The following is a 16,313-nucleotide window of genomic DNA, read 5'->3' as shown; positions in this document are numbered from 1 at the left end:
AAAAATGGGCTTTGCATCATCCTGAAGATGATAGTATTGAGAGGTTTGTTGTACTTTAGCTCTTTTACACTGATGACTGAAGTTCAGCTCTCAATTGCTGTGTAAGTTTAGTTTATAAACATATTTAAAGATCTTTTTCTGTTAAACTGTAATCTCTTGATCCTCAAATCATTAAACTGTGATCTCTTGCCCTCAAGTCATTAAACTAGCTGGGCCACTCAAAGACTCTTTCTGCTGACACAAACAGGTAAGTCATCAGTAGCATAGCTCCCTTGCTTCACAGGTTCTTCTACCCAGCTGCCATGTGTATGAGTGCCTGCAAGCTCTGATTAATCCATGCTAAAATATGTCAAAGTTGACCATATTTGCCAAGATAGAAATAGCCTCTATTCTTGTTTCCACATTGCAAATTCAGAAAACAGTAAGATGCTTTATGTTTGAGTTGTTGTAAATTGTTACCAGTCAGCTGTTTCTTCCCATTTACTCTTCTGATGTATTCATACATCAGAAGCCTCCTCTTTGTATAATGGAAACAAAAAACAATACTTGGTGCACATTTGTATTTCTTCACACTGCTTCCCAAACATTAGAGGCACTTGTCTAAATTGGCCAAAGGTTTAAAACCACAATGATCAACAATTAAAACAACCCCAAGAAAGAGGCATAAAGGTAAAAAAAAACCCAAAACACCAAATAAAACCCGCAACACAGAACAACCAAACACCAGTTTTACATAAAATGTTTGGGAGTGTTAATCTGGTAAAATACTGAGTGGTGAGACATTCTCCAGTACCTAAGCCTATGATTTACTTAAATTATTAATTCAAGCACATGTTCACCATAAATTTTAATTTCTGCTATATTATTCCTTGCTCATTAGGCATTGGAATGATACAGTCAATCAGGATGGATACACAGTTCTAATCTAGAGTTTTTTGAACTGCATGTATGAATTCCTTAAGCTTGCAGTGTTATGGAAGCCCAAAGAAACAATTTCCTTCCTTATAAAAGATTGCATATTATAAGTAATTTTTAAAAATCCAAACTTTTTATAACACCCGTGACAGGAGCAAGTCCTGTAATTCATAACTAGCTAAAAAAAAAAATTGCAGCACAATGCAAGAATGAGGAGCAATAGGTAGAAGAAAAAAAGATGGTTTCATTTATAAATTCTGTGCTTGAAGTGTGGGGTTTGAGCTTGATCCTTTTATTCAAGGGAAGTGGTAGATCTTTCAGGAAAGTCTTGGTTTGCATTTCATATAAGTTGTATTGGAGGATGGTGAAGTTCATACTGGTGCTGAGCCATCTGCTGTTTAATGTCTGGCAATCCTAAAACGTCAGGACACTGCGGATGCTGCAATATAAAATGACAAGTTAGCGACTAGAAAATCCTCTGGGCTGACATCAGCTGAACACTGCTGTTTTCTCTGATAACCTGTGCTATTGCTGTCAAACAGGTACTCCCTCCCTGCCTGCCCCTGCCCCAGCTTGCAGCAAAATGACAGAGAAGATGTGCAAACTTTGCTTCAGATGTAGAGAACAAAATTCACAGAAGACTGCAAAGCCTTCACTGATGAAGCCCAGGGCTCATAGTAATTAATTACCAGTTACAGTCTGAGAAGTTCCTCAGAGAGGGGCTTAGAAACATCTTTCTAATTACAGGGTAACTGGTACAGCTTATTCTGTGCTGAAACACTGAAGTATTTTACTCTGTAAAAATGATCAGCTGCAACGTGCATCTATCTTTAGGCTGACTATCAGTATCCTAGCAAAGCTGCTGGCATCTCTGTCCTTATCACTTTCCTGTTTGTTATGCTGAAAACTAAAACTAACATTTGTAGCCTATGTAAAATAAGGACAATGAAAAAATGAAGTGTGTGCTGCATTGTTAGAACCTGAAAACAAACCTCAGAGGCTGAAATTCTTCTGTTACTTGCTTTTTATATTCAGAGTAACATCTAAAATAACTGCTAGCAAATGACAATGAAAAGAAATTATGAATGTAATTTTCCAGGCTCTGTAAGTTATAAACATCTAGAACTTTCAAAAAGGGTAGTCTACACACATACTAAGATATACAAATGTGTTTCCTATTTCTGTCAGGGACAATTTTCAATTCCCATGGTGAATCTTTTCAAATAATACTTCCAGTTTCAATACCCTGTGAAAACAGTCTGACCTAAACTTTCACAATATTTTAGGAAAGCACAAGAGCTAAATTCTGAGTTTGCAATATATATCAAGTACTTTCCTTTTAAAAAAGCTCTGAAGTTCAAGGTGAAGTACCCAGTGACTTTAGGACCAACTGGACTGGGACTCTGTTTCCTAAATCACAAGAAGAATAGGCTACTTCTGTGTTCCTGCTCCTCATCCTGAACAGTTTCTTGGAATACGATGTAACTAACCCTTGGCACTCTACAGCTTGGCATTCCCATGCTCCCTTGGCTTTTTTCCAATGGGTACTGAGAAGAGACTTCCTCAATTGTGTAGTCTTTTCTCCCTCTGTCACCCAGTGTCTCTGCTCAAATCTCAAAGTTACTCTGCGAGGAAAGTTCTTCTGCAAGGGCCCACTGCATTTCAAAAGCTGAAGGTTTGCTGGCTTTATTACTCCAGCTGCAAAACCATGGGAATACACTGGGAGGGATTAAGGGGCATGCTGGGCTGCCTTCCCCATTCTCTGCCGTGAAGTCAGACTTTGTCTTACCATACATCTCCTTTAGGTTATTTATACAGAACCTTTACAGTGAAACAATGTTTACCTCTTTCCTGTCCTTAAAAGATCAAATCCTTCATTGATCTTTGTCAAAGGTAGTATGTGAGTTATTAATGGATCCAGAACAAACTTTTTCTTCATGTAGTCAGCAACCAGTTTGGGAACTGCATCTTTACTCTTCCAGCCTGCAAAAAAACCCACAGAGAATGCATAATGAAATTAAATGCTTTTGAAAATACATAAAACCCAGGGTGGCTTAAATTTTTAGATAACCTTTCTATAGCAGAGTAATAGGATGAAATGTGGCAGCATGGCTTTACCTTTGTAACACAGCGTGCCAGCAAGAAACATGGGACAAAGTGCAGCTATTCCACATATGACAAACCCAGCAGAAGATCAGTACAAATGTCAGTCTTTACAGAATCCAAAGTTGCCCCCACATGAAATACTGTTTCAACTTAATCACATTTCATACAAAAGCCAGAGTGCTGACATCCATGCTGGTAAGTTTTAAATTAGTTAATTAATAATTTTAATTTAATCAAGAAACTTGATTTTCTGCTCAAAACTGGGGAGTGGGTGGTAGATGTGTCTCTCTATTCTTACAAGCACCACTAGGTAAAGCTGTCATAAATCCTAGGATGCCCTTCCAGAGGAACCTGATTTGTCTCTGCTATTTTATCCAGGTGTCTTTTGAATACATGGGAGGAACTGGTTACAAGTGAGAAAACCTGTTGTTGGAAACAACTTTTCTGTGGCCTTTGTGTTGAGTGAGCTAGGACTTGCTGAGTGTGGGACTGCTGAGAGAGCTCCAAAAAGAGCAAGAATGGGAAGGGACAGTTGGCAGCTGGCAAGGGGCTAAGCTGGGGTCTGACCTCTGTGGAAATCAGCTGAGTATAAGCCCCGATGTACTTTACTGTCCTGACTCTCCATCTCTCCTGCTGTCTCTCCCCTCTCCTTCTATTCCTCTCATTCTCCTTTTTGCACTTGCTCTTTTTCTCCCCTCCTTCTGTCCTCTCTCCCTCTTTATGATTTTTTCGTTTTCACCCATTTATTTTATATCCTTTATCTCCTCTAATCTCTCTCCCTATCTTTTTTCCTCCTCTTTATTTTTATCCATCCTCCTTCCTCCCCTCACCCTCATTTTCTTTTTCTTTTTTGCTTCTCTCCCTTTTTTCTCATTTCCCCCTCTTCTTTCTTCTTTCCTCCCTTTTATTCTCTATTTTCTGTCTTCTTTCTTTTCTTTCTCTCTGTCTCCTCTTCCCTTTCTTCCCCCCCCTTTCTGTTTTTTTCTTTCCTTCTCTTGCCATTCACTAAGTTCCACTAATTAATTCCCCTTCAACTTCTTTGTCAGCAAAATAGCCATAAATGCTTCCAATAAGACAGACTAAGCAATTAATTTTATATGTCCTGTTTCATTCGAGATTATTTACAAGATTCCCAAGCCAGTTAAATCACATCTTTCCAAGTCCTTACCTCCAAAGACGGAGCCTCTCCAGCTGCGACCAGTGAAGAGGAGCATGGGATCAAAAGTGATCTTTTGTGCTGCAGGGGGCACTCCCACAATCACACTGACTCCGTAATTATGCTGGCAACAGGCCAAGGCTGCAGTCTGCATTAGAAACAGAGGGACACCCAAAGTCAGGCAAGATTTGTCTTTGGGGCACAAACTCCATCTCCTCCTCTCAGGACTCTGCTTGCAATTGATTTTTTGTAAATGAAACCACATAAAAAACTGTCCATTGTATCTGCTCTCACTGGTTAAGTATATCCTAGCTCTGCTCTTCTCACCTATTTTGTATAAACTATTGGTGCTAAGCCATTTTTGGAGAGCACATAATGGGCTATATGAAATGTAGCCACCCTGGTTTGGCCAGGCACTACAATGAAGCTCCCTTTCCTAAATTTCTGAGCATGCTTCTGTCCCTGCATCTCAGTGGCCAATAGCTGGAGTTGAAAGGTTTGAAGTTAGATTGATACTCTGCCAGTGGCTCTCAGCTCCTCCTCCTTGGTGCTTGGTGGCCTGGTGAAGAGAGTGCTAATGAGCTAATGCCTCCTATCACCCCATCTTTTGGTTGCATACCATGGTGTCCGTACGGCCAATGACCTCAAAGGAGTAGTCCACACCCCCACCGGACATTTCCATCAACACTTCATGGATGGGCTTATTGAAATCTTTAGGGTTGACGCAGTCGGTGGCTCCCAGCTCCTTGGCCTTGGCGAACTTGTCGCTGTTGATGTCCACGGCAATGATGCGGGAAGCTCCAGCCACCTTGCAGCCTATGACAACAGAGAGGCCAACTCCTCCGAGGCCAAAGATGGCACAGGTGGAGCCTGGTTCCACCTATAATAACAACCATGAAAACATGGCATATTGTTACAGGCTTGGGAAAGTCCCATGCATTTCCTCATTATCAACATGATTTCACTTAAGCCACTTCTTGCAGTTTAGAGATTACCTGCTGAGAAGGAATTTGCACATGCATACCTAGTACAGCTAGTGCAGTAGCCAGCTGTACTGTTATAATGCTCATGTGACTAAAAGAAATTGTCCCTAAAATACACTCCTGAGACCAGGTTTTCATTATATTTCTCAGCTTCAGGATTAGACACACCTTTTTTTTTTTTTTTTTTTTTATGACGCTGTATGTTCCAGTGGTGTTAAGATCTGTAGTGTCATTCAACTGGAGACAGTGCCAGCTCTAAAACTCACATTCATATATTGCTACAATTGTGTTGCCTATATAGGCTTCTATATATTCTTAGACTTCAGTTACAATAAATAAATGTTGTAACATTTGTAACTGTTGTAACATTTTTCTAGGGGTGATAAAACTATGATGTAATAAATAATTTTACTGGATTTTTGAAGATTTTTTATTTTAAGACTTCTGAGTACCCTAGAGACAGAATCTGAAGTAAGAAAGAACCAGTATCTTCTTTCCACACTGAACTAAACAGAGTCTACACCTCCTGGCTGCCATGATGACAACCCACTTGTAGGCTACACAACCTTGAGCGGACACCATAAAATATCAGAAACACCCACCACAGTATTTACCTTGGCAGTCTGCACAGCAGCCCCATAACCAGTTGAAAATCCACAGCCAATTAGACAAACTTTTTCCAGAGGAGCAGCAGAATCGATTTTGGCCACAGCAGATTCATGCACTACTGTGTATTCAGTGAAGGTACTTGTACCAAGAAAATGGTAAATTGCTTTTCCTTTACAGGTGAATCTGCTGGTGCCATCAGGCATTAATCCAGCTCTTGTACCAAGGCTGTTTGAAAGATGATCAGAAATAATGGCAAGTGAAATTTGCTGTTTGCAGTCAGTTATGGATAAAGTCAAATCGAATTAGGGTTGTAAGTAATCCAGGAAAACTCACTCAGTTTTACTGCACAGGTTACTCTTGGTGTTTAAGCAGCTCTTGCACTCCCCACACTGTGGAATAAAGAGTGGAATAACCTTGTCTCCTAGAAACAAAACAGTAATGACAGAGGATTAAAAAAGGCAAACAAGAAGCATACAGGTAAAAATATGAAGCAAGTGTATTTAATCCCAAGGCAAATATGCAATAGGAGTGCAGCGATGGTTTTATTTCCTCCCACTGCATTTGTAAGATGAACCATCTCTCTGTGTTTTATATAAAAGACATAATTAGGTCAAAGTTATGACAACTAGTTTTGATATGAAAAAATTCTGGTGTCTTTCCACAGAACAGAGTCAGACCTATGTCATAAAACCATGTTAACTACTGACACTTTTGAAGTACTTACTCAGCAGCTTTTTGCATCTTCTGTACAAAAAGAAGGAACTAGGACCGCAGATTGGAGTGCCAAGATAACTGGGCTGTAAACCACGCATATGATGAATGGGGAATTAAGCATTAATTTGCCAGTCCTCTTGAGCAACTTTAGCAGTCCTATTACTGTTGCACTGAGTAAATGTAGGTAAAATACTTGTCTGAGAAGCAGTGACACACACAGTCTAAGCCAGCATCTCTAATTCTCCAGCACAATTACGTGATTAAAAAAGTAGCACATAGCTTCCCAGTGCAATTTTTTACTCCTTGGCAATTTCCACAGCAATGATATATGGTAAATACCTAATAATCTCTAAGCATGTATTTCCTAATACATATTAGTTTATGATTTGTCAGTTTTAAGATGTGGCTAATCCTTGACACATTGAAAGTCAAGAGATACTTTTGATTTTCACCAAAAAATGAAAAATACCTACAGAACATTCAATGCCCCCACTACCTCGACCCTGAGCTAACTTAGAACTGTGATATGGGCTTAGTAATCATTTTGCTAAAGAAATGTTGCACAAGTTGAAGCCTTTTTTTTAGAACTTGGAGGTGTAAATTAAGCAACATCTGAGAAATGTGATTTTGTGCATGTATGTGTTCAGGCCTGCTATTTCAGCTCACCTGGAAACATGGGGCAGCTGCTGGAATTAGACAACAGAGAGATTTATGAACCCAGACATAAGAGAAAAAGCAACTAGAGCTGTCACTGAAATTTTAAATATGCATATTTGTTTGGAATTAAAGCAGAAATCTCTAATAAAATTTTTTGTTATACATACCAACCTACTTTGGACAGACTTCATACTTGTCAGTATGGACAAAGACACTGGAAGTACAGAAGTGTTAAAAGTGGGCTACTCAGGTATCATAACAAAATGCCTAGAAATTGAGTGATTCTGCATAGATTTTTTTGCACTGCATATTTTCTCTTAATAATTTAGCCCTTGTTGGAATTTTTTCAGTCCTGCAAAAATGTAGAAGAATCCCATCTCATCTTGCAGCAGTTGGCTGAAAATTGTCATCTTTCACTGGCCATCTCTGCACTGTGGTTCAAAGAGAAGACAGGGAGAGGAGCAGCTGGTCCAGATGAGTGTTCTGAGAGCAACCCAGCCTTCGGGGAGCAGTGCTGCCTCACCCGCACTGGTGCTGCCCACATGCAAGGCCTGCAGCGGGGTGGGCACCCCAGTTGTGCCCTGATGCTTTTGAGGTGAAGTAAGACCTAAATTCTGATCAGCTGAAGTCAATGGATTATTTAGCTGTTAGGAGAATTAAAAGGTGCTTTGACATTTTGTCATCTAGTGCTTTGCTTTGCCTTATTCTTGAGAAAGGTGAGCCGTATAAACTGTGTTCAGAGAACCTGCAGCTAATGCCTGACTTCGTATGAACAGCAAAGCATATGAAAAACAACTTCATATGAAAAGACTCTACATTCTTAGTCCCACAACAGGAAAAGCACTATGTAGGTGGAAAGCAAGCTGCAGATGTTTTTGCCAAAACCAAAAGAAATTGAGTTGAAAATCTGAAAGTAAATTGTATCCTTTGAGGTATCCTTGAAAAAATTGAAATTGGACTGTTTTCCTGTGCAGTAAAAATACTAACAAATGTAACAATCTTTGAACTAAGGAGGAGTCTAGAAACTCAGCAGAGGGTTTGTTTTCAGTGCTTGTTTTCAGTGCAGTTTCATACCTGGTTTGACTGAAGTCACTCCCTGCCCAACACTCTCCACAACACCGGCTGCTTCATGCCCAAGAATTATTGGAAAAGGCATAACCAGTGCACCAGTTATCACATGGTCATCAGAGCGGCAGATCCCAGTGCCCATGACCTGATTCACAGGAAAGACAAGAATGTTTCTGCTTTTAACTATGTCAGGTCATATGTGGAAGTGAAATGATATTCTACATGTGGAGAAGCCACTTGCTTCTCTTCAAAATCCAGTTTGCATGCAATAAATCTACAGGTAAAACCAATTTAGTTGTCTGATTTAAGATTTTCATGGTATTTATTAGTCTTTAATCTACAGGCCAAAGCTCCTTTGTGAATGTTTGCTATGCAGTACTGAGCTCTATAAGGAGTCCAACGGATTTTCTGTAGAATCAATGTTTTAGCAATACAATTATATAGGAAGAACAGAGTAAATTAAATTATTCCTAGTATTTATATATAAATACTTAAAAGGAAAGTGTGTAATGTTATATAAATACTGTAAAATTATGTAAATACAATTTTACCTTCACTTATTATTTATAAATATATAAATATTGTGTATATGTTTATGACATTTAGATTATATGACAATATATAATAGATATTTTATAAAAATGATGTCTTATACAATGATTTTATACTCTAGATGATCACATAACAATTATATTATTGTACTGTGTATATACTTAAAATCTTTGTATATTTTACTTTTAAAAAAATTAAGCTACAGAGTGTTTTATATGACATTTTGCCTTTTCTTGCAGCTAGAACAGCACTATTTCATTTGAAATATTCAGGTATGTGTTTACAACTTTTATTCTAACAAATGGATTTGTCAACCCCTTGAGAGGGTTTTCCTCATGTTTTTAAACCTTGAAACTGCTCAAAGATTAAGGCAGCTGCTGAATTCCACTGAGGCAAATGTCCAGGTAAAAAACAGGAAGCTCCCAGGCTAATGAGCTATTTCCCAGCACTGATTCAAACAAAGTAAAAGAAATTTTCTTGCTCCACACAACTGGAAATTCTGTTTTTTGCCTTGTATTGTAATTTTTTCAGCCTATTAGAAAAGCAGCTGTCAGTAAACAAAAAATACAACCCTGAAAACCTTTTTTTTTCTTAATAACCTCATTATTAAATTAATGACTTTAAACATGTTCCATAGGAGCTAACTGATTAGTAACTACTTTCTGATAGAATGTTTTCTCACTGGGTCTTAAAAATGTATAGAACTAATTCTGATTAAAAGCAAGATAGAATGCAAGTCATACAAGTTGTTTTAAATTTTATTTTTAGTACCTTTATGCGAACTTCATGTTCTTTTGGTGGAGCAACTTCCACTTCTTCAATACTGAAAGGTTTATTGGCTTCCCACAGCACTGCTGCCTTGCATTTAATAACCTGCAAACAGAGCAAAGAAAACGGGAATGGCATTTTCAAGTCCTCACACAGTTTCTTCCATTTCTGCATGTGAAACTCCTGTTCATATTTGTGGAGAAGAGAGGGAAACTACAGAGAAAAAACCCAAATGAAACAACAAAAAAGTCAACACCAAAGGTCAGTGTAAGCCTATTTTTGACCCCAAAGATCATGTCTGACTTTGCTTATCATATTTCTGTCACATCAGGTTTTCAGCTGCATGTGTAATAGTCTCCTAGGTAATGGGATACCCATTCTCATTGCTCCTTTGCTAACTTCCTTGGTCAATTTCTTTTGCTGTGTTGGGTTACTTGTCTGTATTTGTATCTTCTTGAGGATGGCACACTAAATGATGTCACTTATCAGGCTGCAATAAAGTCTGTATTGTCTAGAACAGTCTGTGTTGTGAACTAACAGAATTGCTAAAAATGGAATTCAGAGCCTAGTACAGATTTATAAACATTCTAGTGGAGCCCAAGTTCATCCATGAGGTGATGGCTGAAGGACAGCTGTAAAAAGTGATGTAGCACTACAGAGAGGTAATCTTGAAGCGTCCCTTTATGTGCAGTATTATCCATGCTAAGGTACCCTCCTTCTCAGAAGGGATATTTAACTCTGGTGGATTTACTACCCAACTATCCAAGACAGTATTTTTTTTTTTTCATCTCTTAGACTGAAGTTTGTCCATTAATTCTTCAGGCTTTGTCCTGGTAATGACCTAAGGGCTCCTCTGACCATCTGCCACTGAGAGAAAAATGCCCTCAGAAAAGAGAAGAGCACTGTCCACACCTCATCCTGAGCTCTCAAACGGGTTTCCTCACTGCAAGCTCAATCCTACTGTATTCAAAAGCAGTGGGACCTCTCTGCCCCCATAATTGCTGCTCTTTCTCGGAGGTATTTAAAGATCTCACCCTAAGTCTTTAAACAACCAGAAATATGATTTTCCTGGGTAACACACTATAAAGTCCTCAGTCATACTGTTAAGTCTACTGACTACAAGTGTTCAGGTGGCATTATCTTGAGAAGGAAATGGAGGGGAATCAAATCCAGGATGTCCTCAGTTTAGCACATGCATATTTATCCTGTGTGACCAAGACAACTTAACACCAGTGTGTTGCAAAATTTGCAAGGGAAAACAACAAAAAAAAAAATTTTTAGTATCAAACCTTTTGAAGTAGAAGTAGAAATAATGTCTGATTATCCACAAATGGAAAAGTGGTAACAAAAAAATTAATTACTAGGAAATACTGAACATATAAAATAGCAGACTTTCAGCAGCCGGGCACAGAAGTGAGATGGGCAGAATGCTTTGAAAAAAACTGCCTCAAGAGATATTTGCACTAAATTTAATGTTTATATGCAAGGGCGATTAGTGAAAAATTCACAAGTGTGGTCAAAGGTCACATTTCAAAGGGCAGCATTTTCTAGGAAACTCACTTAAAAAAAAAAAAAAAAAAAAGAAGGCAGACGATTTCATGACTTGCACATGTAAAGGACATGTAGTGTTTCCAAGAACAAAGGTGGCCAAGAAGTGTGGATTGCTGAGAACAAACAAATCTCTCCTAATCAAACATTAGTTAACTATGTTTTGTTATGACTGTTTCATCCCTGTGAGCTTTTATGGATTGCAACAGGATCCCAGAGATGTAGCAACACCTATCTCTATCTATAACACACTATCACCCATAGTCATCTACTAAGACAAGCTTAATAGTTTTTTCTCTCCTAGTGTATTCTACCAGCCATGTGAGTTACTGCTGCAGGAGAGGGCATGTGTAGAAACACGCCCTTACATGGGACACAAGGACTATGCTGCTTGGTTACATAAATGTCACTGGAACTCCCATGTTATTCCAAGGTAAACACAGTGAAATCAAAGCAGTTAAGCTATATCATAACACTTCATTTACTGTGAATATGTAATCCACTAATGCTGATAGAGGACTGAACTTGGTGAATTTACCTGCAAGTAAGCTACAATTAATTTTGCACTTGCAGTAACTCAGAGCTAAAAAGAGCATTTTTTTTCCTTTCTCTTTTGGTTTTAGAATAGTGAGGACAGCTGGCAGTAAGAGCAAATGATCCTGGTATTAGCTTAAGGCACATTCCAGCAAGGTGCATGCTTTCAGTTTTCTATTTCTAGTTGTTTGTGCCTTCATTTCTCTTGCAGGTCCCTGGGTATCTGCTAGCATCTCGCCAGCAGTGCAAGAAGGAACACGTATTAGTATCAGCCTCCATTTCTCTTGTCATCTCATTTCTAGCAAAGATGTAACTACTCACTTCAATCCAAGCTCAGTATTTCATTGCATGTGAACTTTACTTCTGGTCTTCATAAACTAAAGTTTGAAACTTGTTACATGCATATTCAAATTTAATGACTATCCTAATGCTAGCACAATTCACCATGAAATTGAACACAATATTAGTTGCATCTCCTTTTTGGGAAACAAGCTGATAGAATAAATAAACTAAAAATAGTTTAAACTACTACAGGATCTCCCAATGGAAACTGGTGGAGCAGATAAATACATTGATCTAAGACTTAGTATATTCTATCATATTTTAAACTATCCAATCAGAGATTAAAAACAGTTTGCTAACCTAGACAGCAGGGTGTTATTCTGGTGCTGCTACCTTTTGTTGCCTCAAATAAACTATTGCCTTGAAGAGTTAACAACTATTTTCTAGGAAACTACAGCAGCCTGCAAATAAAGGCAGCTCTTCTGTACCAGCTTCATCTTAAATTCTAATCTGTGCTATACCACCAGGACTTACAGTGTCCCTGCAAATAATTCACATTTAAAAATGCATTACTCAGCTGCAGCAAAGAAACTTTCCTATTACAAACCGTTGCATACTTTGCCTGCTGTGCTCATGTTGATGAATCTTGCCACCGCTGATTGTCTGCGCCAAGAACTCAGTCACCTCCAGAGCAGCTGGGTTGCTGGTACCACAAGTCCTCTCAGGCACACTGGAAGCTGGTTGTGTGAAGTGCTCCCACAAGTGAACTTCTCTGGTCTTTTAGCCAAGCCTCCCAGCTCATAGTCCCACCCCTTAATCAGAAAAAGTGCTAGAATGAGAGTGAACCACTCATCTGATGAAACCTCACTCTTTCAGTGCTTCCATCTTCCTGACCCTTTTGTCATGCTCTTCCCCACCCTTTTTTGCAGCCCACTTGTGGCTGTCCTCAACATCATGGGACAAAAGTAACAGCCCTGTCTGGAAGCTATTTCCCTTTTTCCACCTCCCTGGAAGCTGCCCTCCAAACCCTCTACTCTCAGTGGCACTGTAGGTGCAAAGAGAAATGGGGAGAGTGGCTCTTGAATTCACAACAGCAGGGACACAGTGAGAGCATGAAGGCTTTGGTGATGAACTTCAGTGACACAAGAGCCCAGCTCATCCACTAAAACATGGGATTCTGCAAGCTGTTTAACAAATGTATGCTGACTGTGTGGCTGTGGCTGTATCTTCTCCTGAATTCTTAGTTTTACAGTCCGGCTACTCATTAATCTGTTGGAATGGCTTTCACTTCACTGTGTCCAAGGACAATGTGCCAATCATTGCCAAACAAAAATCAGTAAGTCAGAAGTGCTGTGACAGAATGTTTCTTACCACATGCAACACCCTGCTTGTTTTGTGGGTGCTTGACCTGTTGGTTCCATCAACACCCACAAGCACAGCCCCCAACACTGCTCGCATGCCCATACACTTTCCCTCTCCTGGCACTACACGCTGGTGCAAGGGATTGGGTGGAAGTCAGCACTTCGTGCCTTTCCTGGGGACTTCAAGCCTTGTCTATTTTTAAATTATGCCCAGCATTCTGAAACCAAGTTTTCTTCCTTCAGAAACAAGTGAAAAGGAGATAAAATGCTGCATATAACCTGACTAGTAATTACTAAGTATAGCACTCTGTCATGTTTACCTGTGTGACTGTAATTAATTCAAGAAGAGATTCTTCCCTAGTCATGCTGGCTGCACTATTTCTGATCCAGGCCAGGATGCCATTGGCCTTCTTGGCCACCTGAGCCCACGCTGGCTCATGTTCAGCTGCTGTCAGCCAGCATCCCCAAGTCCTTTTCCTCCAGGCAGCTTTTCTGTAGTGCTGCCTGGGGCTGTTGTTACCAAGGGCAGGACTTGGCACTTGGTCTTGTTGAACCTCTGTGCTGGTTTTGGCTGGTGCAGAGTTAGCTTTCTTCACAGTGGCTGGTTTGGGACTGGGTTTTGGATCTGTGCTGAACACAAGGCTTATAATGTAGGGATGGTTTTTTTACTGCTGAGCATGGTTTACAGAGTCAGGACTTTTTCTGTGTTTCATACAGCCACACTGGTGAGGAAATTGGGGGTGTGTGGGAGGTTGGGAGGAGACACAGCCCGGACAGGTGACCCAAACTGACTAAAGGGCTATCCCAGACCACATGACATCATGCTCAGTATAGAAAGTGGGGGAAGAAGGATAGAAGGCATGGACATTTGGAGTGGTGGCATTTGTCTTCCCAAGTCACCATTACCCCATATGATGGGACCCTGCTCCTGTTAATGTATTTATAGAAACATTCTTTGTCTTTAATGGCAGTAACCAGATAAAGTTCTAGTTGGGTTTTGGCCCTTCTAATTTTCTCCCTGCAAAAACTCACAACATCCTTGTAATCCTCCTGAGCTCTCAGCCCTTTCTTCCAAAGGCCATAAACTCTCCTTTTTTGTTCTGAGTTCCAGCCAAAGCTCTCCAGTCCTCTCAGGAGGTACGACTTAGTGATTTGCACTTCCTGAAATAACTTGTATCAGAATGAAATCCACTAGTCCACTCTATTCCTTGATGTTTATCTATCTCCTTTCCTCCCTTCTTTTACACCTGATGATTTTAGAGGTCTTTTCCAACCTTAACTGTTCTATGATTCTTCTAAAGTTCCCATCCCTTTTCCTTATTGGTTTATTTACCATATCCCTTTATGTTTCCTTTCCCCTCAAAACTTTCCTCATATCTTTAGGTATATGCATATCAAGGCCATGACTTTTTTTCACCGACTGAGAACACTGGATCAGTCAGTGGATCCTGTCTGTAGCCTGTGCAGGGATAGGTGTCATGGTCTTTAGGCAAAAGGTGACAACAAAAGAGACTGCACAGAGTTCCAGCAGTGAAGCACGAGCAGACTTGCATAACCATGTTGCAGAAGCTGCTTTATTTACCTTGCTCTGCCTGATTCCTAAAGATAAATGAGGGTGAGGCTCCAGCTCAGGGCATACAGTGGCCCTGGCATGCATGGAAACCACAGTGCCGCCCCTTTACAACCTGCTTGCACAGGCTCTTGGCTCAACCCTTTGCCAGAAAATACTTTGCTGATCCCTAGACCTCTCCACTTTTAGGGCTGTTCACTATGAAGAGAATTTTTCTTTATGTTTATCTAAATGTTGTGCAATTAAAATCTCTTCTTACTGGTGACCAGTGACATGACACAGGGGGATGGCATGAAGTTCTGTCAGTGGGAGGTTTAAGTTGAATATTAGGAAAAGGTTTTTCACCCAAAGGGTGTTTGGGCACTTGAACAGGCTCCCCAAGGCAGTGGTCACAGCACCAGCCTGACAGTTCAAGAAGTGTTTGGACAATGCTCTCAGGCACATGGTGGGACTCTTGGGGCTGCCCTGTGCATGGCCAGGAGTTTGAGTTTGAAGCAGGACCCTTCCAACTCAGGATAGCCTGCAATTCTATGGAAATATGATACATAATTTCTTTATAGTTTTTTTTATTTCACTGTATCCAACTGAACGTGATGCACTAATATCCCCTCTCCAGTGATTTATTAACCTCAGCAGATTCCAGTGAAATGTGTGTCAGAGGCTGAAGACAAAGAACATGCTGGAGTTGTTCGTGGCTGGTGAGCTTGCACACAGAAGAAGTTAGAAGCAGTGGGCACTGTACAAGGTCTGTACTTGCAACTCCAAGTTATCTTCACTTGGGGACTTCAATTTGGACAAATGCTTTGAAACACCAACCATGCTCAACAAATTGTAGCCATAGCTCCAGCTTCTGACTACAAAGCACTTGTAGGGAAAAGTGGTTCTTTACTGCCACTTCACAGGCAGTACAGCCTGCTTCCCACTCCTCACTCCTGCCTGGGCTGAGCAGCCTTGAATTGCTTACTTGCCTGAAGCAGTGCATGATGTTGACTCCAGGTGACGAGAGCTAGTGCTTTCTGAAACAGCTTTTTTTTAATGGAAAATTAGTTCTGCACTGAACCTGCCTCTATTTAACAGAAGACTATTTTAACCACAGCTCAAGTGACCTGACTTTTTAGAGAAGGAAAAAAAAAGCTTTTAATGGTAGTTATGCATCACAGGTTTTACTGACAACTATACATTCTGTCCTACAAATAATAAAATGCATACTAGTTTCAGCTAAAACTTTAGCCTTTTCAAAAATAGGTTACTTCTTCCTTATCTACCATATTGATTTTTAAGCTTACCAAGGTACCCTTCTTTCTTTCAGACAGTGACTTACCTGCTAAGATAAATAAACCTTTATATTTAAATTGTGTTTAAATTGAAAATCCAGCATTTCTTCCTCCTGTGTGATAGCAATTTCCGAGTTACCCCATTATGAGTCACTTCTGAAGAACTTGGTAACACAAAAGCTCTGGGACACATGTTAGTAGAAGATAGGAAAAGCA

The 16,313-nt window shown here is 39.9% G+C and overlaps 1 protein-coding gene and 1 long non-coding RNA gene across 5 annotated transcripts in view; one reads left to right on the top strand and one right to left on the bottom strand.

The window, feature by feature from the left end:
* LOC111929437 (uncharacterized) overlaps window positions 1-16,313 on the top strand; it is a 59,900-nt gene that overhangs the window by 35,852 nt on the left and 7,735 nt on the right. For 3 of the 4 annotated variants that reach the window (XR_015286702.1, XR_015286704.1, XR_015286703.1), the window contains exons 2-6: window positions 7,491-8,488; window positions 9,000-9,032; window positions 9,610-9,789; window positions 11,381-11,509; window positions 15,440-15,568. This is a non-coding gene — a long non-coding RNA (uncharacterized LOC111929437). Of the gene's footprint in view, window positions 1-7,490; window positions 8,489-8,999; window positions 9,033-9,609; window positions 9,790-11,380; window positions 11,510-11,821; window positions 15,569-16,313 lie in introns of all 4 variants that reach the window. The other variant, XR_015286705.1, reaches the window with a different exon arrangement.
* LOC111929433 (alcohol dehydrogenase 1) lies at window positions 546-12,598 on the bottom strand. The gene is made up of 9 exons (XM_023927023.2): window positions 12,510-12,598; window positions 9,532-9,633; window positions 8,215-8,353; window positions 6,103-6,190; window positions 5,775-5,994; window positions 4,797-5,057; window positions 4,190-4,325; window positions 2,760-2,898; window positions 546-1,354 (listed from the first exon to the last, which is right to left on the bottom strand). Exons 1-9 carry the CDS (start codon window positions 12,525-12,527, stop codon window positions 1,330-1,332), a joined length of 1,128 nt encoding a protein of 375 aa, XP_023782791.2. The 5' UTR covers window positions 12,528-12,598; the 3' UTR covers window positions 546-1,329.

Source organism: Cyanistes caeruleus, chromosome 5 (assembly GCF_971803275.1).
Source record: "Cyanistes caeruleus chromosome 5, bCyaCae1.hap1.1, whole genome shotgun sequence".
NCBI lineage: Eukaryota > Metazoa > Chordata > Aves > Passeriformes > Paridae > Cyanistes > Cyanistes caeruleus.
This window is presented reverse-complemented; position numbering and strand designations above follow the sequence as displayed.